The sequence below is a fragment of the Pyricularia pennisetigena genome, chromosome 2, assembly GCF_004337985.1.
Source record: "Pyricularia pennisetigena strain Br36 chromosome 2, whole genome shotgun sequence".
NCBI classification, from domain to species: domain Eukaryota; kingdom Fungi; phylum Ascomycota; class Sordariomycetes; order Magnaporthales; family Pyriculariaceae; genus Pyricularia; species Pyricularia pennisetigena.
The window spans coordinates 2,045,316-2,064,256 of NC_043741.1; the positions used below are offsets into that span (position 1 = coordinate 2,045,316).

At 51.7% G+C, this 18,941-nt stretch overlaps 5 protein-coding genes across 5 annotated transcripts; 1 reads left to right on the forward strand and 4 right to left on the reverse strand.

Annotated features, from left to right (window-relative positions):
• Positions 1 to 1,516: 1,516 nt before the first annotated feature.
• On the reverse strand, positions 1,517 to 4,495 carry PpBr36_00557 (uncharacterized protein; the record flags this gene model as incomplete). The annotated part of the gene is made up of 1 exon (XM_029887750.1): positions 1,517 to 4,495. The coding sequence occupies one exon, from the start codon at positions 4,493 to 4,495 to the stop codon at positions 1,517 to 1,519; it is 2,979 nt and encodes a 992-aa protein (XP_029750598.1).
• A 583-nt stretch (positions 4,496 to 5,078) lies between these two features.
• Positions 5,079 to 5,912, reverse strand: PpBr36_00558 (uncharacterized protein; the record flags this gene model as incomplete). Its single annotated transcript, XM_029887751.1, has 1 exon — positions 5,079 to 5,912. One exon carries the CDS (start codon positions 5,910 to 5,912, stop codon positions 5,079 to 5,081), a length of 834 nt encoding a protein of 277 aa, XP_029750603.1.
• Positions 5,913 to 6,793: 881 nt separating this feature from the next.
• Positions 6,794 to 7,884, reverse strand: PpBr36_00559 (uncharacterized protein; the record flags this gene model as incomplete). The annotated part of the gene is made up of 3 exons (XM_029887752.1): positions 6,794 to 7,333; positions 7,634 to 7,764; positions 7,833 to 7,884. The coding sequence occupies 3 exons, from the start codon at positions 7,882 to 7,884 to the stop codon at positions 6,794 to 6,796; spliced, it is 723 nt and encodes a 240-aa protein (XP_029750604.1).
• A 2,184-nt stretch (positions 7,885 to 10,068) lies between these two features.
• On the forward strand, positions 10,069 to 12,395 carry PpBr36_00561 (uncharacterized protein; the record flags this gene model as incomplete). The annotated part of the gene is made up of 2 exons (XM_029887753.1): positions 10,069 to 10,639; positions 10,729 to 12,395. 2 exons carry the CDS (start codon positions 10,069 to 10,071, stop codon positions 12,393 to 12,395), a joined length of 2,238 nt encoding a protein of 745 aa, XP_029751794.1.
• Positions 12,396 to 13,145: 750 nt separating this feature from the next.
• On the reverse strand, positions 13,146 to 18,552 carry PpBr36_00562 (uncharacterized protein; the record flags this gene model as incomplete). The annotated part of the gene is made up of 9 exons (XM_029887754.1): positions 13,146 to 13,919; positions 14,006 to 14,739; positions 14,819 to 15,306; positions 15,417 to 15,721; positions 15,788 to 16,034; positions 16,147 to 16,377; positions 16,451 to 17,366; positions 17,436 to 18,304; positions 18,452 to 18,552. 9 exons carry the CDS (start codon positions 18,550 to 18,552, stop codon positions 13,146 to 13,148), a joined length of 4,665 nt encoding a protein of 1,554 aa, XP_029751796.1.
• Between the last annotated feature and the right edge of the window lie 389 nt (positions 18,553 to 18,941).

Sequence of the window (18,941 nt, forward strand, 5' to 3'; positions counted from 1 at the left end):
GTTCGTTTCCACGTGAAAATCCAATCAATCATTGGCACAGTAGCCGCGTTTTTAGTGAACCGAAGCAAGCCGCACCGCACCCAATAGCCGAACCGGCATGCGTTTCTTCCCGTATAGTATCATTGCTCCCATGGCTGCCTCGATGAAAAATCTTTAATCACATCCGAACAACAACGAGAATACATCTTCATCCCGTCGAAAAGTCTGGAACACCCTCCTCAACAAGTGAGTGCATATTTGATACCCCAAGTTGACAATCTCCTTGTCATTTACTCTGGTCAGCTGCTGTGTAACCCCATTTACCAGCAACGGTTGGTAAGTATGCCCATCAGAATGCCGGGCCACCATCATTGATATGCAGGGCCCACTTGGGGTTTTTCAAATGATATCAGGCAGTCATATCGTCCCAAAAAAAAAAAGAAAAAAAAAAATTAATAATAATAAAAATAATAATAATAACAATAATAATAATAATGACAAGACGACTCATTCCCATAATTATTCGGTACATCTAGCCGAGTCGGACATTTTGGTCCAGTACGCTACGGTAAAAAGCGTGCCATCCAAAAGCCGCCCCGTTCAGCTGCTCTGAATACGCTCGGGGGATCGGCCAGCCGATCAAAGACCGAGACTTGTGTTGCTTATAAATACCGTATGATGAATTCTCCATGTGTAGTCCACCATCTAACTGCAGTATGATAAACATAAATTGCATGAGCGCATGACGTTTCGGAAAGACCCGAAACGATGGTTTTCATCCACCGATTGTGTCACCTCTGACTTAATACAGTGTTCGATGGGCAGATGTGTAAGGACCCTGCAGGTCTGAAATATCATCACCGTGACATTTACGTAACGTCGGTAAAAGAAGAAAGATACACGGTACTATATGTATATCCGTTGTGCGGGGCACAAAACAACCCAGACTATAGGTACTTGTACATTGTATTGACGACGATAGAAGGCCCAAAATAGAAGCCTATCACATGGTGGGTTGAGAAATCGGTCCTGTATCTATTTTTATTTTGTTTTTCATTTTGGGGAAAACAACAAAAATATCGGATCTAGACTAGTTCAGATATTATTATCGAAAAAAATCTTAACTTGTCCCGATAATAATTACCCTGTCGAATGCAGTTCGTATATAACAGACCAAAGCAATAGCAACAGCAAAAGCCTATTCTCTCTCGGCATTACACACCTTAACGACGACCATTTCCAGCTCGCATCCATACCTTCTTGAGTTTATACTCATGCTGGAGCCTCTATGTCAACATCCCTCGAGATATGGTAGACCAAAACCAAAACAGTTATCAAACAGAGTGAAAGATACCTGCCAAGGAAGATAACCGCCCAATGGACATCTCAGAGTCACCCCAGCTCGGAGACTCAAATGTCAAATTTTATGCGGGCCTTCAGATTTCCGCATTACTGATTTGGTCTCTAAGCGCAGACACGAGGGCTATCGCAGTAGACACTAACTACTATTGATCGTCTAGAGATAGAATTGAGCAATTCACCATGGATTGTCTGGTTTCTTCTGCTGGGGCTCAGGACGAGTGCTCTGAGCTGCTGTAGCATCGCCCCATGGTGGGATTTCAGACATGGGCCCGGCGTTACCTGCGGGCCCATAGCCTCCATCTCCAACTGTTGATACCGTCCTTCCGATATTGCTGGAATTCCAGTTTCCGCCGCCGCCACCACCACCGGCCCAATTGTTGTTTTGGTTGTCACTGGGGGCGTTGGCCCATCCGCCGTCGGGAGCTCCGCCGACATTATTGTCAGAAGGCATCGGCTGATCGCACGCGTTGGGAGGACCGGCCGGACCGAAGAAGGCGCCTGGTACTCCTTTGTCAGTAATCTTGCCGTTATCGCTACCATTACTTGGCCAGCCGCCGTCAGGATGCGCGCTCGGTAGCGGAGTGGGCCAAGTACACGGCATCCTCTCCGTTCCATCTCCTTTATCCCCATCATCCGCTTTTTTCCCACTTCCACCGCTATGATTAGAACCAGTATCCCAGTTTCCAGCATCAGGCCCCAAATCGGAGGGAGGCTTGGTGATATCGGCTGGGGGTGGATCGGGTGTACTTTGCCATTGATTGGCCGGGACAGAAGGAGGACGTGGTGGCGTACCTTTGGTCGAGCCACTTCGACCCCAGCCGCCGCCGACATTATTGTAGCTCCAGTTGCTGTTTGTTCCACCACCTCGTCCCCAGTTCGCTGAGCCACCCGAGCCGGCGTTGGTCCATCCGTTGCGGCCTGCGTCTTGGTTAGCTGGAGGGGAGCCTTGGGGCCGAGTATCAGAGGGACCGTCCACTGGGGCATCAGGGGCTGGATCATTACGCTGATTGTCGCCACCGCCCCAAGCTACGTTACTATTCCCACCCGGCTGCGCGTTCCATCCTCCTTTGCTGCCTCTCTCGGGTGTATTTTTAGGTGGCTCGTTCCAGCCGGCGTTTTTTGTTTGCGATCCCGTGCCCCATGCATTCCAGTTATCCGCAGACGCACCACCACCACCCCAACCTCCAGTTGTTCTGGGTTGTGGATCGTTCCAGCCGCCGTTGCCACCTGCAGAGCCTTCGTTGTTGGGGCCACTATTCGAGCTGACCCAAGGGTTCTGACGAGGGGGGCATTTGGGGGAATGTGTTGGCCAGCCAGGAAGAGCACTTTCCCTCTTGCTGACATTCGAGCCACCACCACCCCAACCCTTGCTCCCAGTCTGGTTGTTCGCATCGGTAGCCCATTGTCCGCCGTTATTGTTGTTATGTCTGTTGCTTCTGTTGCTGCCTCCTTGTACTGATCCCCAAGCTTGTGCCGCACCAGTGTCGCCACCCAAAGCAGTATCTCCTCTGTTGCTTCCCTTGCCCTGGTGACTGACCTCCTTTGCATTCTCTCCACTGGCACCATCTCCCCAGGGCATGCTAGAGCCCCATCCATTAGTCTTCCAAGGATCTTTGTTAGATCCAGACTCTTGCTGCGAGCGATTGGATTTCGGTCCCGCTGTAGGAGGTGGAGGAGCAACGTTTGTCGCCCATCCTTGGTCTTTATTGCTTCCTTTGGCAGAACCACTTGTTATAGGTCTACCCTGAGAATCAAACTTCAAGCTGATTCCACCAGTTTCAGGGGGCTGAGCTGTTACAACTGGAGGGTTGGGTAACGGTTCAGCAGGCGGAGGTTGGTAGCCGGTATTTGGCATGCCCCATTGATTGATGTTAGGCATCATATGACCATCGCCACCTGGCATCGCATACCAGCCTGGGGGCATCATGTTATGCGACGGCTGGCCATCTGGAACAGCACCACCATGGCCTTGGCCCTGGGGATGTTGCCCAAAGCTGTGGATGTACGGGTTGTGCATCGGATGGGGCGTCCCCAGTGGCAAGTCCTTGCCCGACCAGGACCGTCTTGGATAGAGACTGCCGAGGGCATTGCCATACGCGGGGCCATGGTAGACGCGAAGAACTCCATACTGGCTGTCAATGAACGCATTTGGGCGCGGATCATCGGGGGTCTCGATGGCATGTTCAATCTGTAATACCTGCGCCTTGACCGGCATAAGCAGGTTTGGTGGTCGAATGTTGGATATTTGAGAGTACGGAGGCAGTTGAAGAGGTTTATCTGCAGTCGGTGACTTGTCGGCAACCTGGGAAGCTGTGTCGATCTTGGTCTCTTCCGCCTTGTTGTCCGAACCCTTTTCATCCGTGCTCTTGACTTTCTTTGCTTGTTTGCCCTTGCCAGCATTCCCGGCGCCATTCTTTGTCTTCTTATCTGCAGGCTCCTTTTTCTCCTCCTGTGGAGCTGGAGGTGGTGCCAGAGCCGCAGCCGAAGCCTCGTTGTCCGTACCACCTTCCGTCTGTGTGCCCTCTGTGGTATCGCCAGGTGTATCACTGGCTTCAGATGTGAGTGGTGTTGGTTCCGGATCTGCTTTCTTGGGCGACTTTTTCTTCCCTGCCTTTTTCTTGGCTTCGTTCTTTTTGGGAGGGGAATCATCTTTCTTTGGTTCCGCCACCGGCTCACTTGCTTCTGTCGTATCACTAGAAGCATCGCTTGAACTTCCTTGAAGCTTCTTGTGATTCAGTCGCGCAAGGCGCCTCGCTCTCCGTCTTCCAATTCGGCAATCTGCACATGAGCATGTTGGGTGCGGTTCGGAGTCTTCATCGCTGTCTGAAACTTCGCAAATACTCTTTGTTTTTACTTCCTTCGGTTTTCCTTCGCTCAAGCCGCTTGAGCTCGATGAGGATGGGCTGATCGGGGATGAACTGTCTTTGAGTGCATGTTCCTGATCAAACCTAACCTTCTTGCCAGGCGGGGTGGCCCCTGAGATGTTACCGGATTGGTGCGTGCGAGGATATGTCAGGAGAATTGAATCTTCACCAGACTCATCATCGGTTGCTACCTGAAGTCTGACAACCTCACGGAAGGTACTAATCTTTTTTTGTTTTGTAGTTGAAACATTCTGACCGATCATCCATTCGACCAGAGAGTTTGGAGGCATGTTGCCTAAAGGTTATGTGCAGGGGACAGTGTTGTAAGGGCGACAATTGGAAATACGAGGCCGTGGAATTAGATGTCCAGTGAGGGTGGCAATGACTGGTCAGTATAGAGTCAAAATGAACTTGAGCAGAGGCTGGCTGGCGCATCTGCCCGAGGATCCAGTGATGGGATTCGCACAGGTCCGGCCAGTCAGGACCTCGGAAATCTGATGCAGGTAGGAAAGTCGAGCTGAGAGATGTGAAGGGATGGTCAGAAGTCAGAAGGCTTGTAGTTGTTTGCGTTGTAGAAGTTGGACTGGACTGAGAAGGGCGTCAAAGCAGAAAAGGAAGGAGCGTCAAAATGGCCATCCCCGATCTCGGCGGCCATTACACCACCTGTTTGCCAGCCCACCTGCTCCCAGGACTATTGTTTGTACTAAAACAAACGCCTACGATGAATCATTAGCAACCTGGCCTCGTAATGATTTAAGCCTGTCAATATCGTAGATGCCATCCATCATGACAAGTAATACCTTGTGCCAAAAATCAAGGCTCGCTTCTGTCTTGCGTTGCAGTCCTTCCACATACGAAAAATTCACTCGATTTTTACAGCCTTGCCCGTCCTCTCTGCTCCATCTCCTTCCACTCCCTGTTAATCTGCACGTTTCGCCAAAAGTTCCAAGCGCCAGACGCGACGGCGAGCGGCGGGCAGAGCAGCAGCGCCCAGCTCCACCACCTGGGGCTGCTTTCGAAAATGATCTGAACGGCACGCCTCAGCTCCCTCTCGAGCTCCGTCTTGTCCCCGTCGTTCCAGACCACGACGCCCCTCGCGCCACCCCTGGCCTCGCACCTCTGCGCCTTTTCGCGCACGTCTCCTTGCGATTTCACCCGATCCTCGGCCTCCTCGGCGCTGAGGTGCGGATCGCGCGCCCGCAGCCTCGCCATCTGGACCGCGGGGTCCCGCACGGCCACGACCACGACGGTGCCACACAGCCTGTCCAGCCCGGCCTCGAAGAGCAGCGGCACATCGAGCACCACGGCGCGGTGACCCATGATGTAGTACCAGGCCAGGGATTTGTACATGGCCCAGCGGACGGCCGGGTGGACGATGCCGTTGAGCACGGCCCGGTCGCGCCTGCGGTCCGGGTCGTCGCCAAAGACGCGCCGGCCGAGCACGGCGCGGTTCAGCGGCCTGCCTTTGCCGGTGGGTCCGTCGATGCCACCATTGGGGTCGGCGGGGTTGGGTGGCTGCAGCAGGTCCGGGGTGCTAGGGCCAAAGTATGCTACGATTTTGCGGTATCCTGGAGTTCCTGGCTCGACGACCTGCCGTGCGAGCAAGTCCGCGTCGATGACAGGGATAGAGTAGGGTGGGGATGAAAGCAGGCTTGAGACGGTTGACTTCCCCGTGGCGATAGACCCTGTTAGACCGATGAGTAACATTTCAAGCGTGGTTATGCGAGCCTCGGAAAAATACAAGAGACCAACTGCGAATAGCTTGAAGTTAACAGCAACAGGTAGGTGGCTTTGGCTCTCAAGACTACAAGAACACCGTCGGTTGTAGCTTGTGGGGAAGCGCGAGGGGATGGACCCCACAGTGTTAAGACAGTGACAACCTGTTCTTCCTACTAGCGCATTTGGCAATGGAGCAGTGAATGTCATCGATAAAGGTTCTTAAGCCTGTCTTGACCATCAAGGCTAGCTCGAGATTATCTGCACATGCATATTATCGTATTAACGAGTAGAGGGGGCAAAAAGAAGGAAAAAAATTATCGAAGAGGCTAGATTTAACCAATCGAGCCGAAGAAAATAACCGTCCGTCAAGAGCATCCTTGGTGTCCAGCTTTTACTCCCCCTTGTCTTTCGTGGACCCTCGAAAAGCGTCGAACACCAGGCGCGATAAAATAAGATGGAACATGAGAGTCGAATAATTTTTTCTCTTCATCCCGTCCTCGCACTAAATGGATTTGCCCGAAGTCCATCTATTCCTGTTGGTGTAGATCTTAGCCGACGAGTACCACTTCGCGTTCGTTCTTGAACCAAGCAACTCACAACAACGCAGGCTGTTTCTCTTACGGAGAGCGGCCAGAATCATGCTCAGAAGACTGTCGATCAAATTGTACACACTGCTTGCTGCCCTTTTCAATCAGCCCAAGCTAATTCGTGATCATTGGGAGGGGCACCTTTACTTTACTTAAGACAGATAAATACCTGCTGACCTTGATTGGTCGGTCGCGGATCTTGGACTAGCCAGCTACCTTGACCGGAAAGCTCTCTTCTCGTTTGAAAGCATTGTTTGTTGATTCTGGAGAAGCCGCGCAAACTCAGTTCGGGAGACGGACAGCGTAGAAATAGCCCTCAGGGGCCATATGCCATCTCCACTCCTTGGCCATGCGATCAATCGAAAAGCGGCTGCGCATGGTCCAGACTCCATCAAGCTCGCGGCACATGTACATGCGCGAAGGCGTGTCATCAGCCGGCTTGAAATCCTGTGGTTCGAAGGACTTGTTTGCATAAGCCATGTCCATTTGCTCAGCGGTATACTCTGCGCCTGTTCGGCCAATGCCGCATGCCGGCTCAGGGTGGACGCCGCCATTACCTTGAACAAACATGCCGGGCGAAGCCGCGGGCAACAAGGCTCCAGGAGTGGCGGGCATGCAAGCTACACCGGCGCCCATAGCCATGGCTGGTTGCGAGAAGGACATGCCATTGGCGGCAGACAGAAGCATTGGCGGGTGAACAGCGGGTTGCATGAACAGAGGAGCGCCGGTCGGTGGAAGACTGATGGGAGCTTGCATTGCCATTGGGTTGCCCTGTGTCATCGTTAGCTTCTGATCTTCTCGTGTCTGCCAAGTCCCAAAGTGCTGTGAAATAAAAGGTATAGGCAAAGCAAGGCTGGTGTCAAACACTCATAGTCTCAATCTTGAGCTGGCTGCACTTGCGAGCCCTGAGACTATTCCTGGTTTGTGAGGACTCGGGTCCGAGCCTTCACGGCAGCTCTATGGTGGATCCTGGGTGAAGGGCGGAACTATGCAAAACTGCGCTGAATTGGCACTTGCAATGAACAAAGGAGCGCAGCCCTGCGCAAAGCCCTGAGGACTCATCAAATGTGGCATGAATGCATGACCAATCTGCATTTGAGCAGGTTGCTGATGAACACTAACGGTGAAACCAGACTGAGCGGCAAGTCCTGGGACCATGGGGAACGTTCCCAAGCCGATATGGTCAAAACGTGGCTTGTAGGTGTGAACCATGGGTCCGAAGGTGGTGTCAGGAACCTGGGGCTCTGTGCTGTCTGTCAGCCTGCGGCCATCGACTTGGAATCCAAGTAATTTCAGCTGGGGATTTGAGAACTAGGCTTACGATAACTGACGCCATTAACAGGCTGAGCGGAGTTCTCATAGTTGGCAGCCATCGTGTTTGGTAAAGAGTGGGCAGTCGATATCAGGGAACGGAAATGCTGACAACGACACGTTTTTGCGACGATGCCTTTGATAGCGATCTTTGACGAGATGATACGAAATGCAGCTATCAACAATCGATATCGAAGGAGTGATAGGAGACAAATCGTGGCAAATGGTTTAAATGGTTCTGGTTGTTGGTCCTGGAGATGAGAAGGGGAAGAGAAAAGGTATGGTTTGTTGTTGTTGATCAGAAGGTGAGAGCGAACCGAATAAACAAACAAAATCAGGTCTATCGGCTGTCAATCCAACAGCAGAGCGGGGGCAGTTGATGGTTGATAGTAGGCATGGAAGCAGCCCATGTCTGGGGTTCAGGTGAGGATAAAGGTGAAGTGAGGGTGAAGTGAGCTAGATAGGTGCCCCGGACAATTTAAAGTAGACCCTCCGGAGGCTTTTTGCAAACGGCAAAAACTTACCAAAGGAACCAAACCAAGCTCGCTAGGCCGCCAGTCACGGCCTTCAACAAATCGGTATGGGTTGTTGCCCCGGGGGTCGTCTTCGAGATCAACTTTGGTGAACGGCCAACAAGGCCAACAAAAACACATTTTTGCCTGTAAAAGAAATAAAGCACCCGAAATACAGCACTGAAAGGATATTTTCTCGTTGTTGAAGCGCGGTGGCTTTACCTAGAATAAAATTTGTATTTTGGTGCTGGATTGGTTCAGTACGGAACATCCAATAGGTAAGGAGAACGGGCCTGATTGTGGAAGGTATAATCCAGACTCATGTTTAAACTGAGATGAAGCCTTGTTTGTACCTGTCAGGTTGCGGAATTGACTACTTGGCTGCCCAGTTCTGGTGTCAAATTCCAGTCTAGACCTAGACTAGACTCTACTTTCTCTACTTTCTCTACTTAAAATACGAGAAGACCTGATCGCATCATGAGTGATCGCTAGCCCTTCGCTACAATGACGGCAGCTTGTTATTATATATCCGGAATATACGTCTTGCGCGCGACGTCTTTTGCATATGTAAATATCTATAGCTACCTAAGCAAGGTAGGTAGTGATGTCGCCAAGCCGCCTTCAAGCGTTTAACACACTATCTTGTTGGGTCGCAAAGGGTCTACAATATACCACTCAGAAGCTATGAGGCACGTTACTATATTGCTCACGTGCAGTTTTTAGTGAGAATATCTCTAGAGACGCTAAATCCGCTTGCCAGTTAGTCAAGCAGCTGTGCTATTTTGGGGCGTTAAATCAGTACATAGATTGGTAGGTAAACTACAGCGTAGCAAGCTGGATTGGGCTGGTTCGGCTAAGGCAAGCTAATTAATCGCCCGAATAAGGCAAGTACATCATGATGTGCTTGAACAATCCTAGGTGACCCTGGCATCACGCGGGATGGCGACGTCGATTTCTTCAACAGCCGTTTGTTGTCTTTTCTTCTATTTTGTCCATAGTCCCTTGGCATGCCTGGGCCTACAAAATCAGAATGGACGCTTGCATCTCAATTTCTAAATTGGGACAAGCCCCCAACCGCCATGCGGCTCGCGATGTTGCTGATGCCTGTCAGTTCGTTCGCTTATACCCACCCCACATTTCGCTCAGTGAAGGTGTTCCACCACCACGCAGCACAGGTCCGATGACGTCATATAAATTCACGCCCCGGAACGGCACCGGCACCAAACAGATCGGCCACGCCTGCATCTGCCCCCCTCTGTTGGTGTGCTACAAAAAACATGCAAACGTCACCGAATGTGAGCTTTGACTTGTACTGAAACCCCTGTGCCTGGCTAGATCTATTTCAGTTTACCAGCATTCCATGGCCATCCATGCTACTACTTCATATTGACATAGCTGCACTTACGTATCACAAGCAGGGGTTCTCCGGATCATCCACTGACCATAATCATATCGTAAATATTCAACGTCTTCCGGTATCCTTGCTTACGGGCTGAGCCTCTTGTCCTACGACATACATACTGCAGCACATAGCCCATGCTTTTTTGGGTTTACCTACCTACCTAGCTGCTCACAGACACTGACAAATATCCATACCAAAGTAACATACCCTCAGCATAGTTCTGTCCAGTAAACAAACATACACCGACGCGCCAACAAATACCGAAATCATTTCCCGTCCCTGATGCATATACGACAACTTCAGAGCCCAGCCTAGTCCAAAAGACGCCAATCATGTCTCATCACGAACCTTTCAAAGCACTCTGTCCGACGGAGTGGAATGCCATTCCTACAGACTCTCTACCGGCAACACTCCGCGACATATTCTCTCATGCCCAAACTATTGTCGACAGCATCCCCCTTCCTCAGAACGTCGCCAAAGCCGCCCATAATGGCGCGGCCCAGCAAGGTCGGGCACGGTCAAAAACGGAGCCATCGGGCGGCACCTCGGTTGCTCTCAATCGGACTCTGTCCCCCAGTACTACCCTCGGGTGCGCTGATACGGCCAAGAAGCTGCACAAGGAGTGGCGTGAGGTCAAAACGAATCCGCGAGACAACCCGCTTGCGATTAACGTCTACAAGCTAGGTGCCAAGGATGGAAAGGGCACCTGGTTCGCCCGACGGAGCGTGCACGAGGGAGTCTCGTTTGACAAATTCCGGCTCGGGTTGGAGAAGGAGTTCGGCGAGGGTCTGCGGGCCCGCGCGGCGAAACCTGATGCTGGACCTGGCGCGGGCAACGTGAGGGGAATCGGAGCCGAGAGGAGGGTGGAGCAGGAGATCGTCGAGGGAGTGGGCAAGGCTGAAGGTTCGTCCAATATGATGCCCTGACTAGGACAAACTGGGAAGCAATAACAAAATCGGACAGTGATTACTGACTTTGACCCATGGTTACAGTATACCATCTTTCTGCCCAGTTTCCGGGTCCGACAACCCCTCGCGACTTTGTCACCCTCCTTCTCACTACTGCTAGTGGTGGCAACGAATCCATCACGAGGAAAGAAAAGTCTGTGCCTCACGCCCCGAGACAGTTTGTGATGGTATCGAAGCCATGCGTGCATCCTGAATGCCCACAACGCCAAGGTTTTATACGGGGACAGTACGAGTCTGTTGAGATAATCAGAGAAATTCCAATCGAAGTCCCGCTGCGCAAAGTCAGATCATCCGTTGATCTCAGCAGGGAGGAAGTTGATGAGCTCAGTAATGCCGAGAAGAAGGTTGCGGCTGGACGTGAGGCTCTGTTGAACACAGCGCAGAAGGCTGGTGCCGCCGCAGGATCTGTCTCGGACGGTGAGACTGACGAAGAATCAGATGATAGGTCAACACATAGTGATGTTGGCACCATAAAGAATGCCAGTGGTGGTATTAGTGTCCGCCCTGAGACGGACATGGCGGTGGAATGGCTCATGGTGACTCGCAGCGACCCGGGTGGTAGCGTGCCTCGGTTCATGGTCGAGAAGGGCACTCCGGCTGGCATTATTAGTGACGCCGCGAAGCTGCTTGATTGGCTTGCCAAGAAGACCCCCGAAGAACTGGAAAAGCTAGATGAGGAGCCAGTTCAGCCACAAGCACAACCCGAAGCTGAGGTTGAGAGGTCGACTTCAACCTCGCATACCACCGACTCCACCGCTGCGGCTGCAGGTGGCTCTGACAAGCCAGTTGACACCCCGACAAATAATCTCGTTCCTACTTCTGAAGCACAGGCGGAGGACGAGCCTCCGATCCAGCCCGCAACTGGTCTCTATGGCATGATTACCGGCGTTTTTGGAGTTGCTGGTTCTGTTATATCCTCGCGACTCAGTAACCCGTTAGGAGGGTCCATCAGAGCTACCGACTCTGAACCAGACCTCGACGATCAATACCATGATGACAGTGACTCGGAGTCGGATGCGAATTCTTTCAAGTCTTTCAGTTCGGATTCTCAGTCTCCACAGAAAGATGAGGGAAACTCAGACGGTCTCTCCGGCTCGATGGTGTCTATGGACACGGAGGATACCCTCAGAAAGGCGACGTCAAACTATTCTCAGGAGTCACAGGGCTCTCAAATACCAAAGATTGCCTCACGCTCAGAGACTCAGAATGAGAAAGAGCTCAGAAAGCTTCATGACCGCCGCCGCCGAGTCCACGAGAAGATTGCCAAGGTTCAGGAGCGATCCTCTACAAAGCGTAACGGCGACAAGGAAAAGGACGAGCGTGAGATGGCAAAACTTAAGGAAAAGCACGAAAAGGAGCTCGCAAGGCAAGAGGAGAAGTACCAGCGCGAGCTGAGAAAGATCGAGGAGCGGCGCCAGCACGAAGAGAGGAAGGCAGAGCAGCGCAGGAAGAAGCAGGTCGAGCGGGAGGAGAAGGCCAACCTGGCCCTTGAGCTCGATCGCGTCAAGACGGAGAGGGACGTCGCCCGCAAGCAGATTGATATTCTCAAGGATCAAATTGGGGAGCTCCAGTCGCAGAACACAATGTTGGTAGCGACTCTGGGTAAGCATGGCCTGTTGAAGGGCGGCGGCAACGATGCGTGGAGGGATCTGCAGGGGATGGGCAATGCGGCTACTGTGGCAGAGGCATGATGCGTACGGAGCTGACTGACGAAACGTGCTATGAATTTCAAAATCATGATTGCTCTTGATGACTGTTTCCTGTATTAGGTTTATTTCATTGTATTAACCATCAACACGCTAACCACCAGCACATATATTTATTTTCGTTGTTCCTATACCTGAGACAACGTTTTGGTGCCTCGATCGTACATGGATTAGTAGTTTATACTGCGGCCTTGTATTGATTTAAGCACAGTATTAATTTGATCCTGTTTAACTGTAGATGTCTAATTGACTTTTTTTTTATTTTTTATTTTTACCTTTTTTTCACTTGACCTACTCTGTTTTCTATCAGAGCCAGTGAGTTGCAGCCAGTCTGTTCAAGTTGATGAATGCAGAAAAACTTTGGAAAGTTCGCCCGTATTCCGCTTTCGTACCGGAAATTTGCAATATAGGAGGCACCTAAGTCTCAGAGACTGGGAACTTTTGCGGCGCGTGCGCACCAACCTCGTAGACCCAATAAAAGTCAACTGTAAGAAGGATAAAAATCTCATAAGAGGGAGTGTCTGCCAGGTGATGAGTGAAGCAGCGGGGGAACGGGCAGATACAGGGTAAACAAGGATTTTTGTCCATTTCTTTTTTTTTTTTTTGTGCACGATACATGAGAATGCTGTCAACAGGCTAGTCGCATACCAGACACTCTCAGCTTGTAATATGCATCTTCCAGAGTCACGCAAGACATGTGTTTACTTCTAGGTATCCGCTCCTGTTTTGCCACTATCAAACGGCCGTGGTGGCCATATCAAGCAGGGTCCCATGGACACCGGCTTGTTTGCACGCATCCAGACACGTCGCGAGCAGCGAGCGCACCTGGTCGTCCCCAAAGAGCCTCGCGATGGCCTCGGCGACCAGCATATACCTGCAGCAGATGGCAAAGACCTTGGGCTGCGACGTCCAGCCCAGCGGCCCGTCACCGGCCCGCGCCGCCTGGCTCGTCACGGCCTCGACGCCCTCGACGGCCCAGGCCTTGAGCCTGGCGATGGTGGCGTCGTCGCCGGAAGCCCGGACGTCGAGGGCCTCGAGGGCGTGGACCCAGCGCTGGGTCTCGCGCACCTCGTCGATGAAGAGGTTCTGCTCCTCGATGACGAAGAGGGACTCGTCAAAGGTCAGGGCCGCGCGGAGTTCGTCGCGGGGGCTGGCTGTCGACGACAAGGCCTCCTTGCTACTTGCTTCGTCCATGGTTGGGTACATCTTGGAGTTGCCTGTGAGTTTGTGGGCCACGTAGTTTTTCAACTCGTTGGATGTGGGCATGGTGGCGACCACGTGCTCGAGCAGCTGGGGTGCAGCTTCGGTTGGAACCAAGAGCTTGCCTAGAACGGGAGCTGCGGCAGCGGCGCCGATGTCTCGTATCTCTTCGTCGTCGTCGTTCAGGGTGTCATAAAGCGCCAGCAATAAGGGCAAGTAGGTTTCGGCCTGGCTGGTCGCGCACCAACTGCCTACTGCTGCGGTAAATGACTTGATGGCGAGAGCAGCAGATTCTCGGGTATCAAATGCCTGTTGACAGATTAGCAAAACACTACTCGGGGGGCCTGCTTTCTAGCTCAGAATGTGGACAATACTGGGGTTAGGTTTGTACACACGTTGTCATCATGACCAGCCTCGCTAATGATGGTTGCCCAACATCGTAGCTGATGCCCAAGTGTCTGGGGCGCACCGTCCTGTCCGGAATGGAGACACATGGCAGCCATCATAGGGCCGCTCGTCCTGAGACAAGCCTGGAAGATGGCTGGGTTCATCTGATGGCTTTGAATGGTACCCCACAAGGCGCTGAGGTCCTGGGATGCAGGGAGCAGATCCACCTCATGTGCCGAGACCAGGCTCTCCAATGTAGCAGCGATGTTGTTGAGTAGCGCCACCCGAACTTCCTCATCGCGGTTCTTCATGGCAATGTAGATGTATGCATGGCACAACTGCGACGTGACTTTGGCATCCTTGGCCGTCTTCCACAAGTCAGGCACCGCCTCAATCATGCGGGCTGCGGCGTTTGTGTCCACGCTGCACATTTCGAGCACTGAATCTCTCAGCTGATCCGTATTGCCCACTTGTGAGGCCCGTTGAATAGCCTCGAGCCCGCATTGAATTCGAAGGAGCGAAGCGTCTGGGGTGCTTTGTGCCGAGTTCAAAATCAAGGCTGGGCGGTTCGCGTGGGTCAGTGGGGATACGGAGTTGCCTGGATGACAGCTGGTATGTGACGAAGACCTCCTCAGGAGCAAGCAAAACAGATCTAGATGAACAGCTTGAACTTGTGGGCAACGCTGGTATAGCTCAAGATCGGCAATCGGCTCAATCTCAGACGACAGACTGGCAATGACGTCTGATCCTGTGGATTAGTAGGTTATCCATGCATCAACACCAGAGTAGTGTGAGAATAGGGGCATAGAGCTGGCTCTTACCACTGTCGAGATTTTCCTTCTCCGCCAGGAACTTGATAGTAAGTAGAGTACCGTGTAGCCTGTTCGCAGAGAGCTTGGCCTTTTCCAGCAGGCTGCTGATTTCTCTCATGTGGTCCATGGATACCAGGAACGAGCTCAAAGTACGTGCTGCAATTTCCCGGACATGCCAGAGATGGCTCGCCAAGTAGTCGGAAACCAACGAGTACAGTTGCGCCCTGTGAGAATCGGGTGGCCCTGCGCGACGGATGATGTCCAGTGCCGGGAACACAGACTCGGCGGCCCTCCGTTGCGACTCTGTGTCGTGCGCCTCTTGGCCGGACTGCAGCAAGCTGACGAGAATTCCCGCGAGGGTTGAGTATTTAACGTATGATATCCGTATCGTTCTTCCGTCCCAACCGGCTTCAAGCAGAGCTTTGCTGTCGGCGTTGCCCAGAAGGGAGTCAATGACACTCCTCAAAAGAAGGAGCCCACAGTTTCGGATGGCCCATCTAGCTTGAGTCAGCCAAAGTTGAACAATTGGTATGATATACGCATGCATACCTGGTGAGGCGGAGAAGGCGTCACCTGGATTGCGTAAGCAAAACAAAACTAGACTCACAATTCGGATCGTAGGCTGTTTGTGGCGACCCGGAGGAAGGTCGGCAGATACTTTTCAGCTCGTACGCTCAGCAGTGAGCTTTTGAACACATCTTTGATGCAGTTCAAGGCATGCACTTGGGGCAGGTTCGAGCCGTCTGTCTCAGCAACTCGCGCTGGACGTTGTGCAATCTCTCCAAGCTTTGAAATTACCTCATCAAACGATGGTCGGGATGCGTTTGCCGCAAGAATGCCTGTCATAAGTGCCGGAATGCCTGCCGAGCGGCGCGTGGTCGATACTTGGGCAAAGATACAATCGAGTGTGCCCTAAATGGTATTAAACGAATGAACAGGACTCCCAAAAAAGCACAGCACATATATACGCAAACTTACCTCATACCAAGAGAAGAGAAGCGTCTCTTCGGCTGCAGCGTCTGGGGATGTGACAGACGGGTCTTCGACAAGCTGACAGCAAGTAACGAATGTGAGAGACACGGTACTGAAAGCTCCTCTGTGCCTAAGACTGGAGAGTTGCTCAAAAGTCAAGTTGCCGATCTGTTTGAAAATATCGCCTGGGGGACATAAAGTTCCCTTGACACGACTGAATCTCAGTGGAGCAATGATTAGGCGCATTGTGTTGCTGAGAGTAGTACAGAGATCTCCTTGTCAGCCGCTGAATACTGGGTCGACAAATCAAGAATTGCCTTGTTTGTAGAGAGATTTGTTTTCAAAGGTAAACAAGGCAGACATACCTGGATTCATGTATAGCTCTGAAGCTGTAACTGAGCAGCCCTTTAGTGTCGAGCCCCTGAGCTTCTTCCATTTCTTGGGGCAAGTGGCCTTCTGGGGAATCATCGCAAAGAATAGGCTTTACGACATCCCATATCTCCTTTGAGCATTCTACAACACGGCGTTGAATCGGCATCAGTCTCTTCGTATCTTCAGCAGAGTACTTGGCTCTGCTCAGAACCTCCCATGCGCAGCTAAAAGACAAGAAAGAATCAGCATACCGAGAATCAAAACATCTAATGTCTATCAAATTATCGAGAATCTCACCTGATAGATGCAAAATCTCCATGCACAGGGTGTTCGACCACAGCCAGTGCAATATCTCGCTTTGCCACGGCCAATTTCATGTCGATATCAGCTATAGTCCGATTAAGAATGTCAAGCTGCTCGTCCAGGGAACTGGCCCAGCTACAAAGCAGCCCTTGCAGTCGTGCCGAGCCATCTCCATGGTCGGCTCTGCCAGTCCGCGAAGCCATGGCTGCAGCCTGCGCCCTGAAATCACGAACCAGGTCGACCAGCCTCGTCGACGAGCCAGGTCTTGTCTGGACGAGTGCTTCAACATCCTCTCTGGTAGCCAGCATAAGGAGAGAGATTGCTGTCTCGCGCACATCGGAAAAGGGATCGACGACAAGGTCAAGAATCGAGCGTATCCACGAATAGTCGAGGAAAATGGAGTCTCCACACAGCTCCTTTCCAAAATTAAGGACTTGAATTATGGCACGAAGCGCAGTGATATGCCGCTGGTACGAGGCTGTTGGGACGAGCTCTCCGAGGAGGAAGTCCATGTACCACTTGGAAAAGTTTTCGTGCTCCTGTATGATGTCCTGACTGACGGCAACCTTTGTGGCGGCATTCTTGGCGCCTGCCTTCTCACCAGCGGAGACAGTGCCCGCAATGACTTTTTGGCCAGCAGTAATGGTACCTTTGATTCTTTGAATCATGGTCTTTGTGTATACGAGAGCTTCCTGGCGGAAACCCGCGCCGGGATCCGAGTGATAAGCCGGGAGGTGAGTTTTCAACAAAGACAGTGCTTCGGCCGGGTAGGGTTTTGTACTGGAAGGAGAAGTAGCCAATAGTGACAGTGCCAACAGTCGTATACGTGGCGACGGATGCGAGAGAACGCTTTCCATGACTTTCACATCAAGCACAATGTACTTTGAGGACTTTTGAAGAGTTGAAGAACCTGAGATGAGAAAATAGTCCATGTTACTACGTAGACCTATATAACAAATCACTTGCTGACTAGACATACCTGGGTCTTCCACCAAGCCAGATTTCTTTCCCACCTCGAGCGCCGCCAAGCGTAGAATGGCGTCCATGTCCAGCACGTTGTGATCGCTACGGGACGCAGCCTTTTCCGTGGGAGGTCGATTGAGTATGTCTAAAAGTTCCAAAGATCGTGGCCTATCCGTCTTGAAAAGAGGGACAAATATATAAAGCTTGATGTTCTCCAGGATGGCCGGGTTAGCACGCAGTTCTTCGTGTAGCCAGTCTAGCCACGTCTCGACGGTCAGCTCGTGGAGACTGTTGGATTCTGGACCAGCTTGAGCAAGATCCCGTAGTGCCCTGAAAACAGTGACAATGAATTTGCCTGCAACTGAGCAGACATAGTGAAGGTACATCCAAGAAATCAGAGCACTGCAGAAACGTCTCCAGAGTTCAAGGTCCGAAAGCGACGCCACTGCTGGCTCGACCTCTCGATACGTGTTTGCAATGTCTTCAAGTTTGTACACCGACCTGACGAACAAATGGTTCAAAGAATTGATGCATGATTTGACCAGCGGTCTTGTTGACTGCCTGGTGATGATGGACACCAAGCTGATCAGCATGTGCCTGCGGATGGAGGCCGCAGTCTCCTGATCCGGGTTCTGTCCTGTTAGAACAGTCAAAAGGTCAAGGACCAGCTTCATGGAACGATGCTGGTCCTTCTCGTTCCACTCTATGTAAAAGTCAAATAGCTTCATGGCCGTGGGCTCCGAAAAGGCCCATGCTTGAACAACAGCATGACGGGACTTTGTGCAATGCTGAACAAAGCCGCACAGCTTTGTGCAGGCTAGCACGGAAGAGTGCCGGGGTTGAGAGGCTCCAAATAAGAGCTGGTCATAAAGGTCTTGACAGCGACTGTTGGAGGGGTCAGGATTTTGGGAGCGTGTCAGTATGTGAGCGAATGGAGTCTATCAGATTTATCTCCAGGCTTTTGAAATAGTGTAGTAGTTATGGAGGGGTAAAATGAAGAACAAGGAGATTTTGCAAACAGGCAAAACTCACGCTACCAGCTCAGACTCTGGCTGTTCCTCAAGCCATGATATGAGTGAATTGGCATTGACCTGGGGATCTGCCAGATCAGGCTGCTGGTTCGTTTCGGCCATGGGGGGAATTTAGCTTCCTGCGATGCGAACCGTTACAGCTTCTGTGAAAGAGAGAAAAAAAAAAAGATATTTAATCCCAGTTTCGAGTGAGTGCTACTTCTGCTGTCAATCATAGTCAATCGCTTTCGAATTTCCTCAAATGTGGATTGAATGAGAATAGTACCCACTTAATTCCCTAAAATGGTTAGTCAACGTGGACTATGGAGCCCACACGGACCAAATCGCGCCCGTCATCGCTCTTCTCATCCCGGCCTACCGGGGCGCGCTGGCTGATTTTTTTTTTCTACACAGCCAAGCGAGAATCATCGTCACAACCAAGTTGATCTTCTCCTAGCTCCTGCATCGTTAGCTTCGACATTATTCTCTTCCTTCGGCACCGGCATACCGCA